We start from the raw sequence: 18911 nt of genomic DNA on the forward strand, positions 1-18911 counted from the left end.
CACTTCTCAGGTCCAGAACCAACTTCTGCCTATTCAGTCGCAAGCTGCCCCCTCACTTGATCCCCCCTCAAGGGAGAGCAGTGTCCCTTCTCCACTGAAGTCCTTACTCTGCCCCCAGACCAGCAAGATAAAACTCAGCTGACAAACGACCTCTGTGGGGGGTGGTTTGGAGGGGGTGGTGATGGGTGAATGGGGTGGGAGGAGTCAAAGGAAGTAGCAGAAGATGACCAAGGGAACTGAGCCATGCTGGGCAGGGACAGGTGGGGTGGATGGGCCCTGCTGGGACCACAGATGCCCCACATTCCCACATATGGGCTCCCTACCTCTCTGACGGCCCTTTTTAACCCTGCAGGAGGCAGCCTACCACTGTATTGCCTCCGTGTTTTATCTCAGCGTCTCCATCCTGGAAGGTTTGGCTACTATCGTTATACATGATGGCTTCGCGTACGAACATTACCTTGAGAATGTTTTTGCTACGGTGAGTGCCCCAGTCAACCTGCCCATATTCACAGCTCCCACCGCCCACTGACGGGGTCTGAGCGGAAGGCTGCCCGAGCCCTCCCCTCTGTTTTTAGTTCACTGACTTTTGAATGAAATAGACCATCTCCTCATCATGAAGACACAAAGTCCCAGAGAAGGGGGGAGACGTGCCCAAGACTCCCTTTGTCACCCACTCAGGGCTGCATTGCCCAGGCATGGGCTGGCCTAGGGTCCTGGCCTGGGTGGGCTTTGCAGAGGGCAGGTGTGTGAGGACATGACCGCTGATGCCCGGCACCGTCCAAGCTCTCCGTGAATGATCGATTGAACCCTCACAGCAGCCCTGGGGTGTGGGCGCTGTGTCATCCCCATTTCACAGATGGAGAGCCAGGGCACCACGAGCAGGATAACGTGCTCCAGGGTCACTGGGAATGGGCGGGGCTGGTGTCAGGCCAGGTGCCCTGTCAGCACCCTCAGCACCAGCTTGGAGCAGTGAGTCTGGCCCCTGGGTGTCCTGGCCCCCTGAGCGGTCTTCCATGGAAGCACAGTTAGGGGCGCGAGACTGAGGCCTGAGGTGAAAATCGAGTGTCCGGGGTCTCCCCAGGCCCTGGCTCTGGACTGGGGCTGTGGGGTGGTCCTTCTGGGCCCAGCGAGTCCAGACCCCAAGCTGTGGGTGTTTGCTGTGCGATCAGGCCTCGGCTCCTCGTGACGGTGTCTCCTGCCCCACAGCTCTGAGCACCTGTGGGAGGAGGAGGGGCCAGAGGTCATGTCTCCTCCAGCTCCCCGTGCACGTCCCCTGTGCTCCCTGAGCCTCAGCCTGCTCCTCTGTGAAATGGGATGGCAATTCCTGTCCCTTCCCCTCGAGGACTGTGGATATTGAACAGCTTCCTGCTGAGGCCTCACAGGAGTCCTGAGGGGGAGCAGGGCTTGAGCCTCGTTCACCCCGTCAGCAGAACAAACGTGGGGGCCGACTGTGTGTGACTGGGGGCATGGTGTGTGCAGGTATCTGAGCTCTAAAAGGAACGTTCTCCACTGCGGGGCCAGACACACTGGTGGGGGAGGTAATGTGAAGTGATGACCTGGATTTTCTTTTTATGGAATGGATCAGAATGACAGGAGTAAGAGAATATATTGTTTCATAGAACTTTTTTCCAGAGCCGTGCATGGTGGGCTTGCACACGTGTGCTGACTCATCATTCCAAATGTATTTCTAGCCAAGGGTATTATTTAAAAAATAAGAAAAAGTTTCAGAAATAGTGCTCCTCAGATTTCTAGAGGTCAACCTCCGAATTATGGAAATCCCAAGGTCAAACGTAGTGACAGATCACAGGATGTCAGCTCCAGGAGCCAAAGCTGTGCCATCCCCCCAGTTTGGAGAGGACAGAGCAGAGGCTGAGAGAATCCCACAGGGTGGGCACTGTTGGGCTCTGGGAAAGGTTCCTCAAAGCCTTGTCTGCTGGTCCCTATAGGCCTGTCCCCTGCCCTGGGGAAGCCACATGCTCCTCTTAAGCTCCCAGCCTACTCCCCAGGTCCATCAACATGGCCACCTCATGGTACCTGCACCCCTCAAATGTCCCACAGTGTGGGAATGTCTCCCATATTGGCTCATCTCCCAAGATGGCTGGTTTCTAAACAGTAGCACAGCCAGGCAGCCCCTAGGATGCTCTTCCTTCCGTTGGGAGGCTGGTCATCCACTTCCTCCTCCATCCTTCAAATGACTCTGTTTCATCTCCCCCTCATCTAGAGAGCCTTATACCTCCCCCATCCCAACCCCAGAAGCCTTCTCTCCAAACAGACATCAGCAAGGCCTTTGACAACAACCTCTGTAAAGTTATTGTGGACAGCAGTAATGACACGTAGAAGGAATTTGGCTACTGGGTCCACTTGACGGAACAACACAGATAGGGTGGATTAATGCCCCTGCCCGCTGGACAGATCTCTAGCTGAGAACGACTGGGCTCTACCGTATTCCAACTTCTCTTTACGTTTTATCGAAATGCAACACACATCCGGAGAAGTGAGCAGGATGCAAGTGCACAGCTTGATGACTTTCCATAAAGTGAACCCCTCTGTGTAACAAGCATCCAGATTAAGAAATAGAGCATCATAAACAGCTCCCAGAAACCCCTTTCCTGTGCTGCCGCCATCACTGTGCACCCACACCAAGGATGACCATGGACCTGATTCCTAGCTGCCTAGCTTGATTTCGCCTGATTTTGAACTTCATGTGAATGGAATTGCACAGTGTGTGTCTTTTCTCTCTGGCTTCTTTTTCTCCGCCTTAGGTTTGTGAGGCTCGTCCCACTGTTGGGTGGAGATGCAGTGTGTTTCTTCTCGTTGCTGTAGGGTATTCCATTCATGACTATCCCAGCGTCTCTTTATCCAGTCCACAATTGATGTGTCCCCCTTTCTGTTAGCTGAGTTGGAGAAACGTGAGCACGCCCAGACAGAGTCAGGAGTGCCAGAACCAGAAATCACGATGTCCTCAGCAGGCAGGGGCGCTGGGCTGAAACCATCAAGGTGAATTATGAGCCCGGTTCAATGTGAAGTCCCGCCTTTCTGTTCAGAATATCAGCTGTGTCCATACACAGGGGGAAGGAGTCCTGGTCACTCAGGGTTCAACCCCAGACCCTGCCCAGCCATCACACGGCCTCCCATGGTCTCGGGGAGGCCCGTCCAGGCTGTGGGAGGTGTCTCAAGACCTTCTCCACACACCCCTGGCCTTTGGGAGCATCTGGCCTGCCTCTCGCCCTCTGTGACTCCTAACTGGGACCTGCCTCAGAAGCTGAGCTTCTCCCCCGTTTGCTGACAGCAGAGTGTGTGCACCAAAGGGATCCCTGGGGTTGGTGGGAGCTGACTGAGGGGAGCTGGAAATTTCTGCAGAGATCTGGAGGCTTCTGGATCCTAACAGTTGGGGGCAATAATGGCAGCCATTGAGGGAAAGGGGTTTATGAAAGTGTAAGGATATCCTTTCATGTCCCTGCTGTCCGTGTCCCCAAGCTGCCATTTCTTGCCCTCACTTGGAAACTAAGCTCTGTGTCCTGTTCCTGTGGGGGCTTCTGAGGAGCCTCTGCCAAGGGTTCTCGCTGGGTCTGGAGTTGCCCGGACAGTAACCTGCTCCCGCCTGACGGGCTGAGGTGTTTTGGGGGGCTGCTCACCCATGGTGACTGCTCCTTTCAGCCAGGCTGCCTCAGAGTTCCCGGATGAGCTTTCTCAGACGTGTGATCAAATACTCAGCCTACTCATCGCTTCTGGAAACGAGGGTGAAGGGTTCACCCTGTGTGGGGTGGGAGAGGGCAGGCCCGGTGACGGCTGGTGTCTGTGGTCATTTTCACGGGTCACGGACGCATAGCCGCCCTAAGTGTTGTGCCTGGTTGGACACTCCTGACCCCACGCCCCAGGTCACAGATCCAGGAGCAGATATGGGACTCGGGGGCAGCGGGCCTTTAGGAGTAGATGGTGCCCAGTGAGCACAGCACGTCAGGAGCCTGACAGGCCACAGGTGACCGTTTGCCACTTTTCCAGGGCCTTTGTTCGCAGCGTCAAAACAGCCGACTGCATCTTCCCAGCAGCTTTCTCAGGAAGCCCCTCCTTTGCAGCATCTCACAATCCCACCTCCCTGTCCCTGTCCCTCAGTCCTGTGAGCCTGGCTCCTCGCCCGTGTCTGTGAGATTATGATCCTAGAATAACATTCTGGTGGGTCTGAGGGTGTCCTGGCAGCATCGAGACCTTCACCAGAGCCAGCAATCCCTGTGTTCGTGTTCTCCAACCGAGGCCGCTGGGCTCACAGCTGGTGGACCCGGCTCTTCCTGGTGTGGAGGAAGCAAGTTTCCCACGGAGAGCAGTTGGTACTCATCTGTGAGTATCATTTGAGGGGTCTCTGTGGATGCCCATTTCCAGTTGTTGGCACCAGCATCATGATGTGAAATGGAGACAGTGGACCTTGCACGCCACATCCAGGGGATCGTTAGGTTTCCTGGAGCTCTGTGCCGAAAGCATTGAGGGCCACATCTGTGCTCAGCAAGAAAGGATGTCTGTGTGGGTGATGGGAAGCAGTGGTCCACACACTTCAGGTCTGTCATCCAAGTGCCATGTGAGCAGCTGGCCCAGTGTGGATGACCCATGCCTTGCCCTCTCCCCCCTCATACCCATTAATGGTTATTTATCTTGGTTTCAGGTGTTTTCATCCATAGCCACTCTGCTGTACGTGGAACATGCATGGTTTTCTTTAATCAGATGGAAGTGGTTTTCCTTAAGGAGGAAAAAAACTTCATCTGAAAACCCAGACGGTGTTAACTGATTGGCCGCCTTCCAGCATAACTTTTTAGCATGCAGAAATGCTCTCCATGGTGGAAAAAAGAAACCAAAACAAGAGCAACGCTGTGTGTTTTGTGGGTGTTATGCTGACTCTCCATGTCCCCTCCTGTCAGGGTTGGGACTTGCCATGTTTAACCTCCAACTACTGAGCCGTCTTTCTTTCAGGGTCATCTCCTATTTGGAAAGGGGGCGGTGGGGTGGAGTGTGGGGTCTGTGATCTGAGAGACCATGGAACAAAGATCCCCTGCTGAGCCCTGGACCGGATCTTGCGAACTCTCTGCTGGAATCTTCCACAGGCTCTTTTGAGCCCCCATCTGGTGGCGTGTTTCTAAGTCTTCATGGAGATTCTCCCTGTCATAAGGATAAAAACTCACCCAACAAGTCCTTGCAGATGTCCACGGGGGAAGATGATAAAGCTTTGAAATACTTTATAAAGTGCCTTATGTTTAATCCTTTTGTTGGGTGTTTGTGGTTTTGTTTTGACTCCCCAGTATCAGGACCATCATTCCAGCTTTCTTTCTGAGGAATCCTGGGCTTAGACTGAATCTCTAGAGGCGGCATCCAGTGGCAGTTCAGATGATAGCTGTGTGTGCTCGGCCACTGCGCTCAGGGAGTCCGGTGCTTGGTCTCCCACGCTCCCTAGCTACCAGGGGCCTCAGATGGCTTCACCCTCTCTGGAAACTCACCAAGTACCAGCCTGGGGGGTCCCCTTCTTTTTCCTACAGGACAAAGGGGTCTGTGCTCAATTAGAAAGTCCTCAAGCCACAAGAAACCAGGTGCAGAAGTGTCCTCTCACTCTGTGAAGCTGATCAGAGATGTTCTGGGCAGTGGGCTGTGTGTTCTGTTCCAGTTAGTGATGTGGATAATAAGCTGTGTTTACAATTTCCTTGGGCCACTCCATAGGGGAGGAATGGGACCAGACTGCAGAGTGACAGGAATTGAGGCGACAAGTGCTGAGTGCCACATTCTTGGGATGAGATGCCCGGGTTGAGAGGAGAGGAGATAATAGGAAGGGGGCACTCAGTGAGGAATCCTGAGAGTCAGCTCCTGGCATGAAGTGCTCCTTCATCCCTTCACTCGAAGAATCCATGATGTCCCAGAGCTGGGGCCCTAGACCAGGAGCCTCAGAAACTGGTCAGCCCCTAACCGTGGAGGCGGACGGGCAGGGCTGGCTGACCTCTGGCTAGTGGCCATGAGGGCAAAGCTTCCAGCCTCAGGCGGAGGTTTAACTAGTTGACATTTTCCTTCCCTTCCACCTTGGGGACCCCATGACTAAATTGGGTCTCAGTGGCATCTCCAGGATGTCCTTTGTTATCCCAGGATAATTATTCCAGAAAAGGGCCACTTTTAGTGAGTCCACTCAAATGAAATTTAAGTAAAAAACCCCCTTGTAAATTAGGAGAAAAAGGTTTGATTGGGGCTTTATCCTGGAAAAATTAAAGTACAAATTAAGAAATGACGGGAAGTTTGTCACGTGTTTAACAAAATTTGCAATCAAGTGTTGATTGAGAGAAGTCTCATTTTTTTTACAAGACCTTCTGATCGCATTCCTGTGAGCCACCAGCTCCATGATGCTGACAGAGGCGCACTGTTGACCCTCATGCAAAAGAAACCAAAGGCAAAGGCTTAGTTGAATTTCCCAAGGGTTTCTCAATGTTTTGAAATTTTAATTATTCTCTTGAAAGAAGCCTTAATATAGTCCTTCTTTATTTTCTCTTTTTCGGTTGCAAATTGGTCTCAGGATAAAACCCTTATTAGTCCAAGCCTTTGCAGATGATGCTCTGATACAAGTCTCTCTCCTTCCTCTCAACCCAAGTCAGAGTGAAATCCGCAGTTTCATTCGGTGTTTGATTTGCATCCTATTCTCCTTGAATATTATGGGATGGTCAGCTTCAAACGATGCTCTTTCCTGGTCTTGCTTTTCCTTCCCCCAGACCACCCTTCTCCCCGAACCCGCCCTGGTCCAGATCTGTTGCTCATGCATCTCATTGCTCAGCTCTGCATCCAGCTCCTTGGGGAGTGTTTGCAAGTAAAAGTGCTGGCTGATGGGCAGGGTCCTGCTAGGGCACTGCCCCCTGGAAGCCCTCGTGCCTGGGGAGGAAGGGGCTGGGGAAGGGGCATTTAAGGAGCCTGCTGAGCAATAGCTCAAAGGTGTCAGACTGCAGAGAAGGGGCATCGACTGAGCATCTACTATGTGCTGGGGACATTGGTCCCTGGAGATGCAGGATGGTATCTGACCCCCAAAGCTTCTTGCGGCCGGCATGCCTCACCTCTCTGCCTCTGGGTCTTGGGCAGGAGGGAGCCTCCTCTGGGGCATAGCTTGGTGGCACCCCAGGGACAGGTGGCACATTCCTGAGATGTTGCCTGCTTGGTGGCCCTGACTTGGACCAAAGGGCAGGAAGCATCAACACTGAAGCAGCCCAAAGAACCCACATCCACACCTGCATAACCACCCTGCCTACCACTCTAGGAGCTCTTGCCTGGCCCAGGCACTAGGTAAGGACCTTGCATCTGTATAGCTTCCTGTCATCCTCCCCGTGACCACAGGACATGCCCCGCCTGTCCTTTACAGGTGAGGAAGCAGACTCACTCAGCTGGGGAGAACTGGAGCTGGATTTCGGGCCTGCTCCTTCTGTCCCTGGGGCCCTGTGCTTGCTTACAGCCCTAGGGAACCCAGACTTGTACCCATGCGGATCTGTCCTCCAGCCTCTCAGGAAGTGACAGTGAGACGAGACCTTGCAGTGGACCTGAGGCCAGGGGGCAGGGGCCTTCAGAGGAGGATTAAGCCAGGCATTCGGGACAGCCCCAGACCACGGGCAGGGGCAGCCCCAGACCACGTGGCTGAGTGAGATCCTTGTTGAAAGGGGCTGGCTGCTGTGAGCTGCAAAGTCACGACAATGCCAGTTCAGGCAGCTGCCGAATTCCACTTTGCAGCTTCCACAAAGCCAAAGGCCCACCCAGACCAGCTGATGCTTTGTAAAGAAGGTGAGGAAATGGGGCTTTTTAAGTTCCTGGGACAAAGAGCTGAATGCCTGCATGGGCCTGAGAAAGGATCAGGAAGAAGCTGATGTCTCCGATGTGACCAGGAGCCAAAGCTTGCAGGACAGAAGAAACCACGGTCCCCACAAACATGTGCTGAGGGTGTGTGTCAGGAGAGCGCCCACAGCAAGAGGCAGCTGTGGGTCACGTCCACCCAGGACGTGTTGGAGGCTGTCGTCTGTGACTGCAGTGCCTGGGGCCCCCTTGTTCATGGGGCTCTGGGGCACCTCCTGGGGGCATTCTCCTGGTGGCCTTCCCAGGGCAGGGCAGGGTGGCCTGGGAGGGGCTTCATCCACATGCAGTCCTCCTCTGGGACCAGGCCCCTGGCCCCTGTTCTGCTCACAGTCGGTCCCACTGGACCTGCCCTTCTCCTGGAGAGGATGCAGTTTACAGGAGCTGAGCTTCATTGACATCCTAGAACCAAACTCAAGAAAGCATCTCTGATCAGAACCCAGCAGCAGCCAAATGGGGGCTTTAAGGCTCCTGTGCTGACCTTACAGAGGAGCAGAGGGTCCTCACGCCAGCCGGGGGCGGAGTGAGCAGGCCTGCGGGGCCCACACAAGGGCCTGCTGTTCCGGGAATCACTTGGGACCAGTTCGGGGTCACAATGGGGCCTTTCAGGAGACAAAGTGCCCCTGGCCCCGTCTACTGTCCTTGCTCACGTGGGGATCAGCCCAGAGCAGTTAAAATAACGTGATTTGGAAAAACAGATTCACAGTGATTTCCCCACTCTCTGTGACTCAGAGGCCTGTGTTCTGTCCGCATCGTCCCCGGTCACGGCAGCCTCTAAGAGCAGGGGCGCTGCAGGCAGACCCGGAGCTCCCGGCTGGGACCACTTTTGTCCCTCACAGTAACGTGGGGACAGTCCCAGTGCAGGCTCTACAGATGGCCCTGAGAGGTGAGGTCCACGCAGAGCTCTCAGCTTCCAGGACTTCCTTCAGCCCACACACTGTCAGTGAGAGCCCACGAGGAGGCCGACACCCGGGGACGGGACCCCCAACAGCACTGGGTGCCCGGGGCTGCTGGAGGTGCTGTACTTCTTCACTCAACCCCTGTGACAGCCATGCGGGGTGGGTAGCATTCAGATGAGGAATCTGAGGCACAGAGAAGTTAAATGATTTACCCAAGGTCACACAGCAAGTAGGGGTGATTTCCAGGGTTCTGGCTCCAGAGCCACAAAGTTACCTGTCATGTGCCACATCTCACTGTGACAGGGTCCCTGTCCCCCTGGGAGCAGGGGCCACAGACATGCCCAACCAGTCCTTCACACCCACAACACTGACGACACTGACATATGATAATGAAGTTTCCAAAGGGCACACGAGGAGTGTCGGGGAAACCCAGCCAGGAGCCCACCCTCCTGGGAGTGTCCGGGATGAGGGTTTTACCAGGCAGAGAAGGCAGGAGGGCTTTCCTAGGCAGAGCGGGGAGTGACCCAGCCAGGCAGCTGGGAAGGGGAGGGCTCAGGAGGCTACGAGGCCCAGGTGCCCTGAAGGCGAGGCTGCGGCCTGGCGTGTACCCAGGGGCACCTGCGGGGACTGCCTGTGGGACAGTGGCAGCTGGCCAGGTGAGAGACGCTGTGGGTCTGGGCAGCAGCAGCAGGACAGGCAGACAGGCTGGGCTGGGGAGGGGACAGACTTGACCAGGTGCTGGGGAACTGAGAGCCAGTGGACGGGGACTCCGTGGACCCCTGAGCCGCCCGAGTGAGCGCCTCTCTTGGCTCAGCTCCCTTGCCTGCAGAGCGGGAACAGCCATCTTGCCTTGTGGGCTGTTGGAGGATTCGAGGACTTGGTTCAGGTCAGCCCCGGACCGAGGAAGGCCAAGGACGTGCCAGCTGTGGTCACCATTATGGGAACGAAGCAGGGAAAGGTCTAGAATGATCCTGAAGTTTCTACCCTGGGCAGACGATGGTTATTCACTCTGTGTTCAGGATTCATCAACCACGTCCCTGTCATTGTCATAAACTTGGGTCGATAGTTTTGCTTTTCCTCACAGAACTGACAGTTTAATCAGCCATGTCAGAGGTTAAAATGGCCCCATCTGGTAAACCAACTTCAGTCCCTTGGGAAGGAGATCATTTCTGCCAGAGCCCTCTGACCACTCAGTGAAGTGCACCGTGAGGGCTCCAGAGGGTCAGGGTCATCCAACCAGGCCCTTCGGCCCCTCTGTCACCTGGGCCTGAGCAGCCAGCCTGGAGCAGCCTCACCCCTCGGGGACAGCAGTGCTGGGAGGGAGCAGGGACGTTACCGATGAAGAACAGGGGACCCCAGAGGCCCAGAGACTCCTGCAGAGCACCCAGCAGGTTAGTGCTGGAGCTGGGCCTCTGCCTCAGGTACCCTCCTCTGCCAGCACCGCCCACTCGGCTTCCTGCCCCTGCTGTCCTCCTCTTTCCCCAGGTTTATTGAGATATAATTGTCAGATAACATTGTATAAGGTTGAGGTGGGCAACATTACTGATTTGGTGTCTGTATATACTGCAAAATGATCACCACAATAGGTCTAGTTAACATCCATCCCGTCACGTAGTTACTAGTTTTTTTTCTTTGTGGTGAGAACTTTTAAGATCTACTCTCTTAGCAACTTTCAAATACACAGATCAGTGTTGTCAGCTGTAGTCATCATGCTGCACATTTCATCCCTGAACGTGTTTATTGCCGGAGTCCCGCCCCGGCTGAGTCCAGGTTCCTGAGGGATGGACGGCGTCAGTGCAATGAGGGGAAAATAAAGGGGACGTGAGACTTGGGTTGGTGTTAGCAAGTCCAACTTTACTGTGCACAAGTGTCGTTTATATATTTTTCAGGATTAGTACAGAAATAGTTCTACAAATATTCTCAGAGAGATAAGGAAGTAAAAAACAAGCACAAGACTGTTTATTAGCATTCTGTTCTATAGAGCATAAGGTTAATGGTAGTCTTCTCCGCAATTAACTAGTGTTTGTTGTCTCTAAGCTAAAGGAGATAGGTACCTAGGCATCTGTTGTAATTCATGGTAAAGTTAAATCAAAGAGAGAAGGTCCAGGCCTCCGGACAGGACAGCAGTCCGTCTGGTTACATCCTGGGGGAGCCATCCCTGCCTCCCTCAATCATTTACGCCATTAGTGTAGATGGTTAATGGGAACAAAAGGCGACACCAGGGTATCTTATCCCCAGGGCTATCTGCATTCTCAGCGGGCAGTTAAACATCTTTACATTTTCGCGCCCTTTAGGAGGTGAAAGCATTCCTTTGTCTTTTAGATCGTAGAGCTAACAGTCCCTTAAGCACACTGCCCAGAGAAAATATCATTTTGTTAGTAAAGTAAAGGGCTGAAAAGCTAAGCTAAACTATATATCTTCAAGAATAAAAAACAGAAATAAGTATAGACATAACCTTGATAGAAAGCGTGCACATAATTCAGAAAATATCAGGGGTGTCGGCCAGCCATTCTTCACCAAGGGGCATCCCTGCACCCCTCGGCCCTTCTACTCTTCAATTATTTATTATTTATTGCTTTTAGGAGAAAACCTCTATAACATTTTAACAGAAAGCAGAAGGTCAAGAATAATATATAGATACTTCTTGATCATCCAATTAACCAGCAAACTTAGAAGGACGATGCATATGTATATTTAGACAAAGAACTGGAGGGAGAAGGAAACATTAACCAGATGGAGGCCATAAACCTAACTCGACATCTTATCTGGGCAGGATTCCTTTCTGCTTGTCTCAAATGGGACTGTGTGCTCCTCCATTAATTAACTGAAAAATATCTTGAAAGTTACCTGCAGGTGGTCACATTCTCTTACTATATCTAATTTTCCCGGGAGGTAGTGCCTCCCAAGCAGCCACCCAAAGGAGTGAAAACTGGAGGTTAAGAAAGGAAAAGGAATGAAGGGCAATTAGAAGCAGCACAGGTTTCAGAACTATGTGAGGGGCCGGCCGGTTATTCTTCACCAAGGGGCGACCCGGCACCCCTCGGCGTTAGTCAGCTGGACCCTGTCAAACAGCCGATCAAATGATGTAGCCACGGCTCTCAGCATCTTATCTTTATAACTGGAAGTTTGTACCTTTTGAGCCCCTTCACCCACTTCTCCCACTCCCGCATTTTGCAACTACAGATCTGATCTCTGTTTCCATGAGTTTGTTTGTTTTTTTGATTCCACACATAATTGAGATCACACAGTATTTGTCTCTCTGTCTGACACATCTCACTCAGCATAAGGAAATCACTATCCCGAAGAGACTTCTGCACCCCACGCTCATTGCCTCATTTTTCACAACAGCCGAGACCCGGAAACAACCTAAGTGTCCATTGACAGAGGAATGGATAAAGAAAATGTGGTATATACACAGTGGAATACTGTTCAGCTATAAAAAGGACATACTGCCATTTGCAGAAACATGGCTGGACCTCTAGGGTGTTGTGTCCTCCTGTTTGAAGATACCCCCCCTGCTTTCTGCACTTGCACTCAGGATGAACAGAGAGAGGGGCTGAATTAGCGACCTGCACTGAGGACGTGGCTGGGGCCGAAAGAGCCACCCTGTAAGTGTGAGTATACAGTGCCTAGACTCTGTGGCCCATGTGTCCCCACTGTTGAGGTTAGACCTGATGACAGTCTGGTGGCTCACACAGGACATGCATCCACCAGCAGCTACAGTGAGGGGCATGGCTGTCCCTGAGCATCATGCACGAATCACCCAGCACACTTTACATACAGTGTACCATGAATGTGGATTATGATGACAATGTCATCCACCAGCCCTACCCAACTGGTATGCTGCATCCTCCAGGGAGCTGTCCCATCCCCAGCCAGCTCCAGCTCTTGGGTATCCTGGCTCTCCACACCCCCAGGCTCTGCTCCTTAGAACTGCAAGCACCCCCTCTCACTTGCCACCTCCCAGGCACATGCTCTGACCGGTTCTTTGCAGATGCTCGCCCATACCCACCCCTAATGGATAGATTGAGGTTAGTAGGACTGAGGTGCTCTATGCAGCCCCCAGCATGGGCTATGCCAGAGGAAGGAGGAAGTGAATGGCTCCGAGGGCCCCTCCTAGGACTCATCCTGTCACCCAGGCCAGGAAGGGTCAGTTAGCAGGGGATGTGCAGGTGGACAAATCTCATATTTCCACGGACCTCTCACTCTATAAGCATGGCTGGGGCCCCCACTCTCAGGCTGTGTCCTATCTTGGGCAAACAATGACAGGAATGTACCCGAGACAGCATGCCCAGCACATCGGCCTTGTTGGCCAGATGCTCCGCCAGGCCCACTCTGCCCCTCACCCCACTTACCTGAGTCCAGCGGTTTTCTGGCTCCTGATCTAACAGGAAAAGGATGCTTGAAACTTTTTGGGGTCTCCCCATAGGGCACCTTCTGTGCTCTGGCACAGCCTGGGCTGGAATGGAAGGGGCAGGGGTTCTGGCCTCACTGGGCAGGAAGGTGGGGGAGAGGGTGATGAAGGGATAGAGAAAGCCCCTCCCCATCTGCTCAGCTTTGCTCCCTCCCCTGTTACACATGAGGGTCCCCAGGGGCCGGTGTACCTTCTCCGTGTGACTGAAACTAAGAGCTCCACAGATGTTCTCTGCTGTCACCTCACAACCATCCTAAACAGTCCTGTTATCATTTCCACTGTGCACATGAGGAAGCAGGTTCTTGGACACTGAATGATGCCCGTCTGAGAACCCTGCTAAGTGGTGAGCCAGGCCTGAACCAGGGCAGGCGGACCTGGAGCCCAGGCGGGGCTGGAGCCGTCCCTGCAGAAGTGTCCCATAGACTAATGTGTCCCCCATGTTCCCTCCTCCCTTGACCACTGGTCTCCCCACTTCCCCGTCCCCAGGCCTGGCTGGATGCAGGTTCTCAGCTGCCCCCATCACCTTTGGGGCTAAAAGGGCTGCTGGTCCCGAAGATGCTGGCAGTTTAGCAGGAGACTCTGGAGAACCTCAAGGAAGGCTCTCACAGTGTGTTTCAGGCCCCAGGACCCCACTCTTTTGTGCCCTGAACCTTTCTTCTCAGTGAGCACGTTCTTCCTGCTGGGGTGGGGGGAGAGAACAGCCCACAGGGAATGGATCCCCCGGTCTGTGAGGAGCAGGAGGAAGCCCCCAGCTTGCTTAAGCAAACTCTGTCTCTTCAGGTCTAGAGAAGCTGTTTCCCAGACAGCTGTGAGGAAGAGCAGATGTGGCTGCAGAGGCTGTCAGGGCCTGTGAGGTGGCGGGTGGCTGGGAGAGGTGACAGCGCCAGGATGGATAGAGACCCCTTCCTTTCCTGGGTACCACCACACCAGCAGATGGGTGTTTGTGGCCTGATTTCTGGCTCCCTTGGGAGCTCCATATCAGGATTAGGACCAAGACAATGGCAAGACCACTCTCCTGTCACCTATCCAGAGGGTTGGCACCTGGACCCTTCCTTCCTCCCTGGTCAAGGAGAGATGGCTCTCTCTCTCTCTGTCCTCCCACCCAGGGTACTGAGAACACTGTGACTTGCAGAGCTGGTGCGTCTGCCACCGCCCTCCCTGCCTCCCACTTCATCAGGCCCTTAGCCAGCAGTGGAGGCCCAGCCATCACCTGATTTGAGACTCACGTCTCCCCTCAAGCCCCTGTTGGTCACCCCCTCCAGCACAGCCAGTGACCTCACATTCTGCTCCTAAAGAAGAAGGAGAAGAAGAAGGAGATGAAGAAGAAGACCTCATGCCTTGTCCTTCCTGGGCTCCTCTTCCCGCTCGTCCCTCCCTCCATACAAACCTACCTCCGTCCTCCTGGTCACCTGGAGCCCTCCCCCTGCCCGAGGCCGCTGCTCTCCACACTCCTGGACCCCGGGCTCCTTCCAACACTCCCCCAGCCCCAGTCCTCAGTGGCTGCCCTGCTCCCCGCTGGGGCTCCCACCACAGCATGTTCTCAAATGCCTGCCTCCTTGAGACAACCCAACACCAACTCCAACCAAAACAGATCAACAAAGAGGTAGTAAAACCCAAACACAAGAAATCAACAATAACTCAAATCAAATCAAACCAAAGGGAAGCCCCTCCATGAATCCTGCTCTTCTCCCTCACAGCCAGACTTTCAAGTCGGCTCCACGCCCGCTTGGAGATGAGCCGCCAGTGTGCCATGGCGCCTTTCCTTTCTTTAGGTTTGTTGTTGTTTTATTTTCCTTATGGTTAATAATTGTCAGTGGTTTTTTGTTTTGTGTTTATTTTTAAGGGGGAGGAGTTTATTTTTTCTACTTGTCACTAATTCAACCCAAATACTGTGGCGGTTTCCTCAGTCTCTCTCAAGATCGTCAGATGCGTCACATGTTCTATCAGTTTCCTCTTCCTGAAGAAGTCTCTCCCACCGCCTTCCAGTCTGCGTAGGTCGCCCTCGACACCTGGTGTCCAGCCATCCCCTCAACATCCCCTTCGTGCTCCATCGTCTGTCTCTCTCTTATTGCTCTGTGGTTTCCTGTAGTCCCTACAGTCCTTGCCCCTTGTTTGGTTCGTGGCTTCATTCAGGAGAGCACGTGCTCTAGTAACTTCCTAGGAAATAGTGTAAGGGGAATTGAGGTGATTGCTTTTTAGATTATTCCTGTGTGAAAACGTTTCATTCTATCTTTACACTCAATTAATAGTTTAGCTGGGTATAGAATTTGGGTTAAAAATAATTTCCCTTCGATATGTGTAGGAAGCATTGCTCTGTTGTGAAGATTCTAGAGTTGCTTTTTTTTTGTGATTTCCTCCCCTTTCTTTTTTTCTGTACTTTTTCAGAGTCTCTCCTATTTGGCTATTAGAATTTCTGAGCTAGTTCTCTAAGCTTCTTTGCTTTTCCATTTTCCATCTCGGTCATTTTGCTCTAGTTTCTGGGAGGAACCTCACATTTATCATTCAACCTTTCTATTGCATTTTTAATTTTGACTTTTGCTTTTTTTTAATTTTCAAGAGCTCTCTTTTGTGCTCGGATTTTCCTTTTGGAGGTGACCTTCTCTTGCTTCATGGATCTGTTATCCTCTTTTGTTCTCTGAGGATATTAATAATTCTGTGGATGCTTTCTTCTCCCTTTATAATCTCTTTGTCTTCTAAGTTGCCTTTTCTGTTTGTGTGGCTCTCTACTTCATATTAGGGACACTCTTGAGATGCTTGTTAATCTTCAGTTGTTGTCTTATTTATTTATTTTTTTTTAATTTTAATTTTTTTTTAAAGATTTTATTTTTCCTTTTTCTCCCCAAAGCCCCCCGGTACATAGTTGTGTATTCTTCGTTGTGGGTTCTTCTAGTTGTGGCATGTGGGATGCTGCCTCAGTGTGGTTTGATGAGCAGTGCCATGTCCGTGCCCAGGATTCGAACCAACGAAACACTGGGCTGCCTGCAGCAGAGCGCGCGAACTTAACCACTCGGCCACGGGGCCAGCCCCTGTTGTCTTATATTTTTAAACCAACCTTTTTGAGGTATAATTCACATATAATAAAACGCCTCCATTTTGCACATATGTTTTGATAAGTTTGGCCAATATATACACCCATGTAACAACCACCATGATCAAAATATAGAACATTTTCATCACTTTGCAAAGGTCCCTTGGGCCCCTTCCAGTCAGTCCCTACTGCTTCCACCCATCAGTCCCAGGCAACTGGTAATCTGCTTTTTGTCACTAAAGATAAAATTTGTTATTTCTAAAGGTTCATATAAAAGGAAGCTGACAGAATGTACTCTTTTGTTCCTGGCTTCTTCTTCTCAGCATGATGTGTATGGAATTCATCCCTGGTGCTGAGTTCTCAGCAGTTCATTCCTCTTATTGCTCTTTTCTCCTAGTATCCCATTGTATGAATATGTCATCGTTTGTTTATCCATTCATCTGTAAATGGACATTTGGGTTGATTCAGCTTGAGATATTATGAATAAAGCTTTGTCTTTGTGTGGACATCTGTTTTCTTTACTCTTTGGTAAAAACCTAGATGTTGAATGGCTGGGTCCTGTGGTCAGTGAGTATTTAAGTTTATAGGGAAACCATTTTGTTTTCTAACCTAGTTCTACCATTTTACACTCCCACAGAAATGTATGAGAGTTCCAGTTCCTCCACATCCTCACTAATACTTGATATTGTCAGCCTTTTAAAATTTTAGCCATTCTCGTGGGTGTGTAGGGGTATCCCACGGAAATTTTAATATGCACTTCCCCTAATAATTAATGATGTCAGAAAACTTTTCATGTCCTTATTGGCCATTTGTATACCTTCTTTTGTGAAGTGTGTGTTGAAATCTTTTGCATATTTTCTATTGAGCTCTCTCTCTATACATTTGTGTGTGTGTGTGTGCATGTGTATCAGATATATATTTGATTCTCATTATTTGCAGTAATGTTCTATGAAGTCACCACAAACACTGATTTTTATATTTAGGGTTATGACCTGTTTTTTTAAAATTTTGGTATGTAGCCTAAAGTAAGGTCAAGATTTATTTTTTTATATGAATATCCAAGGGTTCCAGCACTGCGTGTTGAAAAGACTATCCTTCTCTTCATAGAATTACCTTGGAGACTTTGTCAAAAATCAGTTAACCAAATGTATGTAGGTCTATTTCTGGATCTCCTATGTGTACCATTGATCTCTGTGTCTACCCTTTTGCCAATACCACACTGTTTTTCATTATTGTGCTTTTATAATAAGTCTTGAAATCAGGCATTGTAAGCCTCTTTTTTCTTCTTCTGCAAAGTTTTTTTCACTAGTCCAGGTCCTTTACATTTCCATACAAATTTTTTGTCAATTTCAGCAAAAATGCCTGATGGGTCTATGATCAGGATTGCACTGAATCTATAGATCTATCTGGAGAGAACTGACGTCTTAACAATATTGAGTTTTCTAATCTTTAAATGTGGTATATCTCTTTATTTAATCTCTTTAATTTCTCTTACCAATGTTTTGTTTTCTAGATACATATCTTGCACATATTGTTAAATTTCTTCCTTTTTTATACTATTGCAAATGGTATGGGTTTTAATTTTTAAATGTTTGGTGCTATATAGAAATATAATTGATTTTTGTGTATTGATCTTGTATGATCTTGTTAAACTCACTTATTAGTTCTAGTAGTTTTTCATAGGTTCCTTAGGATTTTATATGTATACAATCAAATCATCTGTGAATAAAAATGGTTTCGTTTTTTCCTTTCAATCTGGATGTCCTTTATTTCTTTTTCTTGCCTTATTGCACTGGCTAGGACCACTTGAATAGATGTGGTGAGAGTGGAGATTTTTGCTTTGTTTCCAATCTCACAGAGAAAGCATTCTGTCTTTCACCATTAAATACGATAATTGTTGCAAGTTTTTCACAGATGGTCTTTATCAGGCTGAAGAAATTTCCTTGTATTTTTAATTTTCTGAGAGATTTTACCAAGAACAGTTGTTGAATTTTGCCAGATTCTGATAAAGGCTTTTTCCATATCTGTTGTGATGATCACATGGGTTTTCTTTATTCTGATAATACAGTGAATTACATCACTTGATTTTTTAATGTTAAACCAACTTTGTATTCCTAGAAAGAATTCTACTTAGTCATGGAGTATTTCTACCATCTTTATATAAAAATACATTTTCCTGGATTCAACTTTCTGAAATTTTGCCAAAGATTGTCATCGTGTTGTTCATAGGGTATTGGTCTTTAGTTTTCTTGTCTTGTTATGTATTCATCTAGTTTTGGTATTAGGGTAATGCTGGCCCCATAAAATGAGTTGGAAAATTTTCCCTCCTTTTCTATTTTCTGTGTTTGTGTAGGATTGGTATTATTTTATTCTTTAAATGTTTGGTTTAATTAATCTGGACCTGGAGTTTTCTCTGTGTGACACGCATATTTGAAGTGGGGTCTAAAGGCTGCTTGGTATCCTGAGTGCGAGGCAGGGCTTTCCTGGAGCATCACTGTAGGGCAATCGGACTGGCTGTTCACTGAAGGAATCTCTAATATCACTCTCTGTGAGTCTGTCCTCTCGTCTGGTCAGATTCCCCAGAGCAGCCTGACGGGGAAAGGCTGGCAGCCTGCCTTGTGGGAGCCCAGGAGGAGAGCATCCAGCAGGGACGTTCTTGGACGCCCCTGTGTAAGTGGTGTGCCCTGTGCCTCCTCACCTGGTCCAGCCTCAGGCGTCCCTCAGT

The 18911-nt window shown here is 50.3% G+C and overlaps 1 protein-coding gene across 2 annotated transcripts in view; it reads left to right on the forward strand.

The window, feature by feature from the left end:
- Positions 1-18911, forward strand: part of LOC103541232 (myelin and lymphocyte protein-like) — a 110250-nt gene that overhangs the window by 19653 nt on the left and 71686 nt on the right. The window contains exons 3-4 of one of the 2 annotated variants that reach the window (XR_011526350.1): positions 353-478; positions 4655-4908. Coding sequence is in view for 1 of the 2 variants with exons in the window: in XM_070573603.1 (XP_070429704.1) it covers positions 353-478; positions 4655-4777 (249 nt within the window). In the remaining variant the exon portion in view is untranslated. Of the gene's footprint in view, positions 1-352; positions 479-4654; positions 5245-18911 lie in introns of those variants that run through there. The other variant, XM_070573603.1, reaches the window with a different exon arrangement.

The sequence above is a fragment of the Equus przewalskii genome, chromosome 14 (assembly GCF_037783145.1).
Source record: "Equus przewalskii isolate Varuska chromosome 14, EquPr2, whole genome shotgun sequence".
Lineage (NCBI taxonomy): Eukaryota > Metazoa > Chordata > Mammalia > Perissodactyla > Equidae > Equus > Equus przewalskii.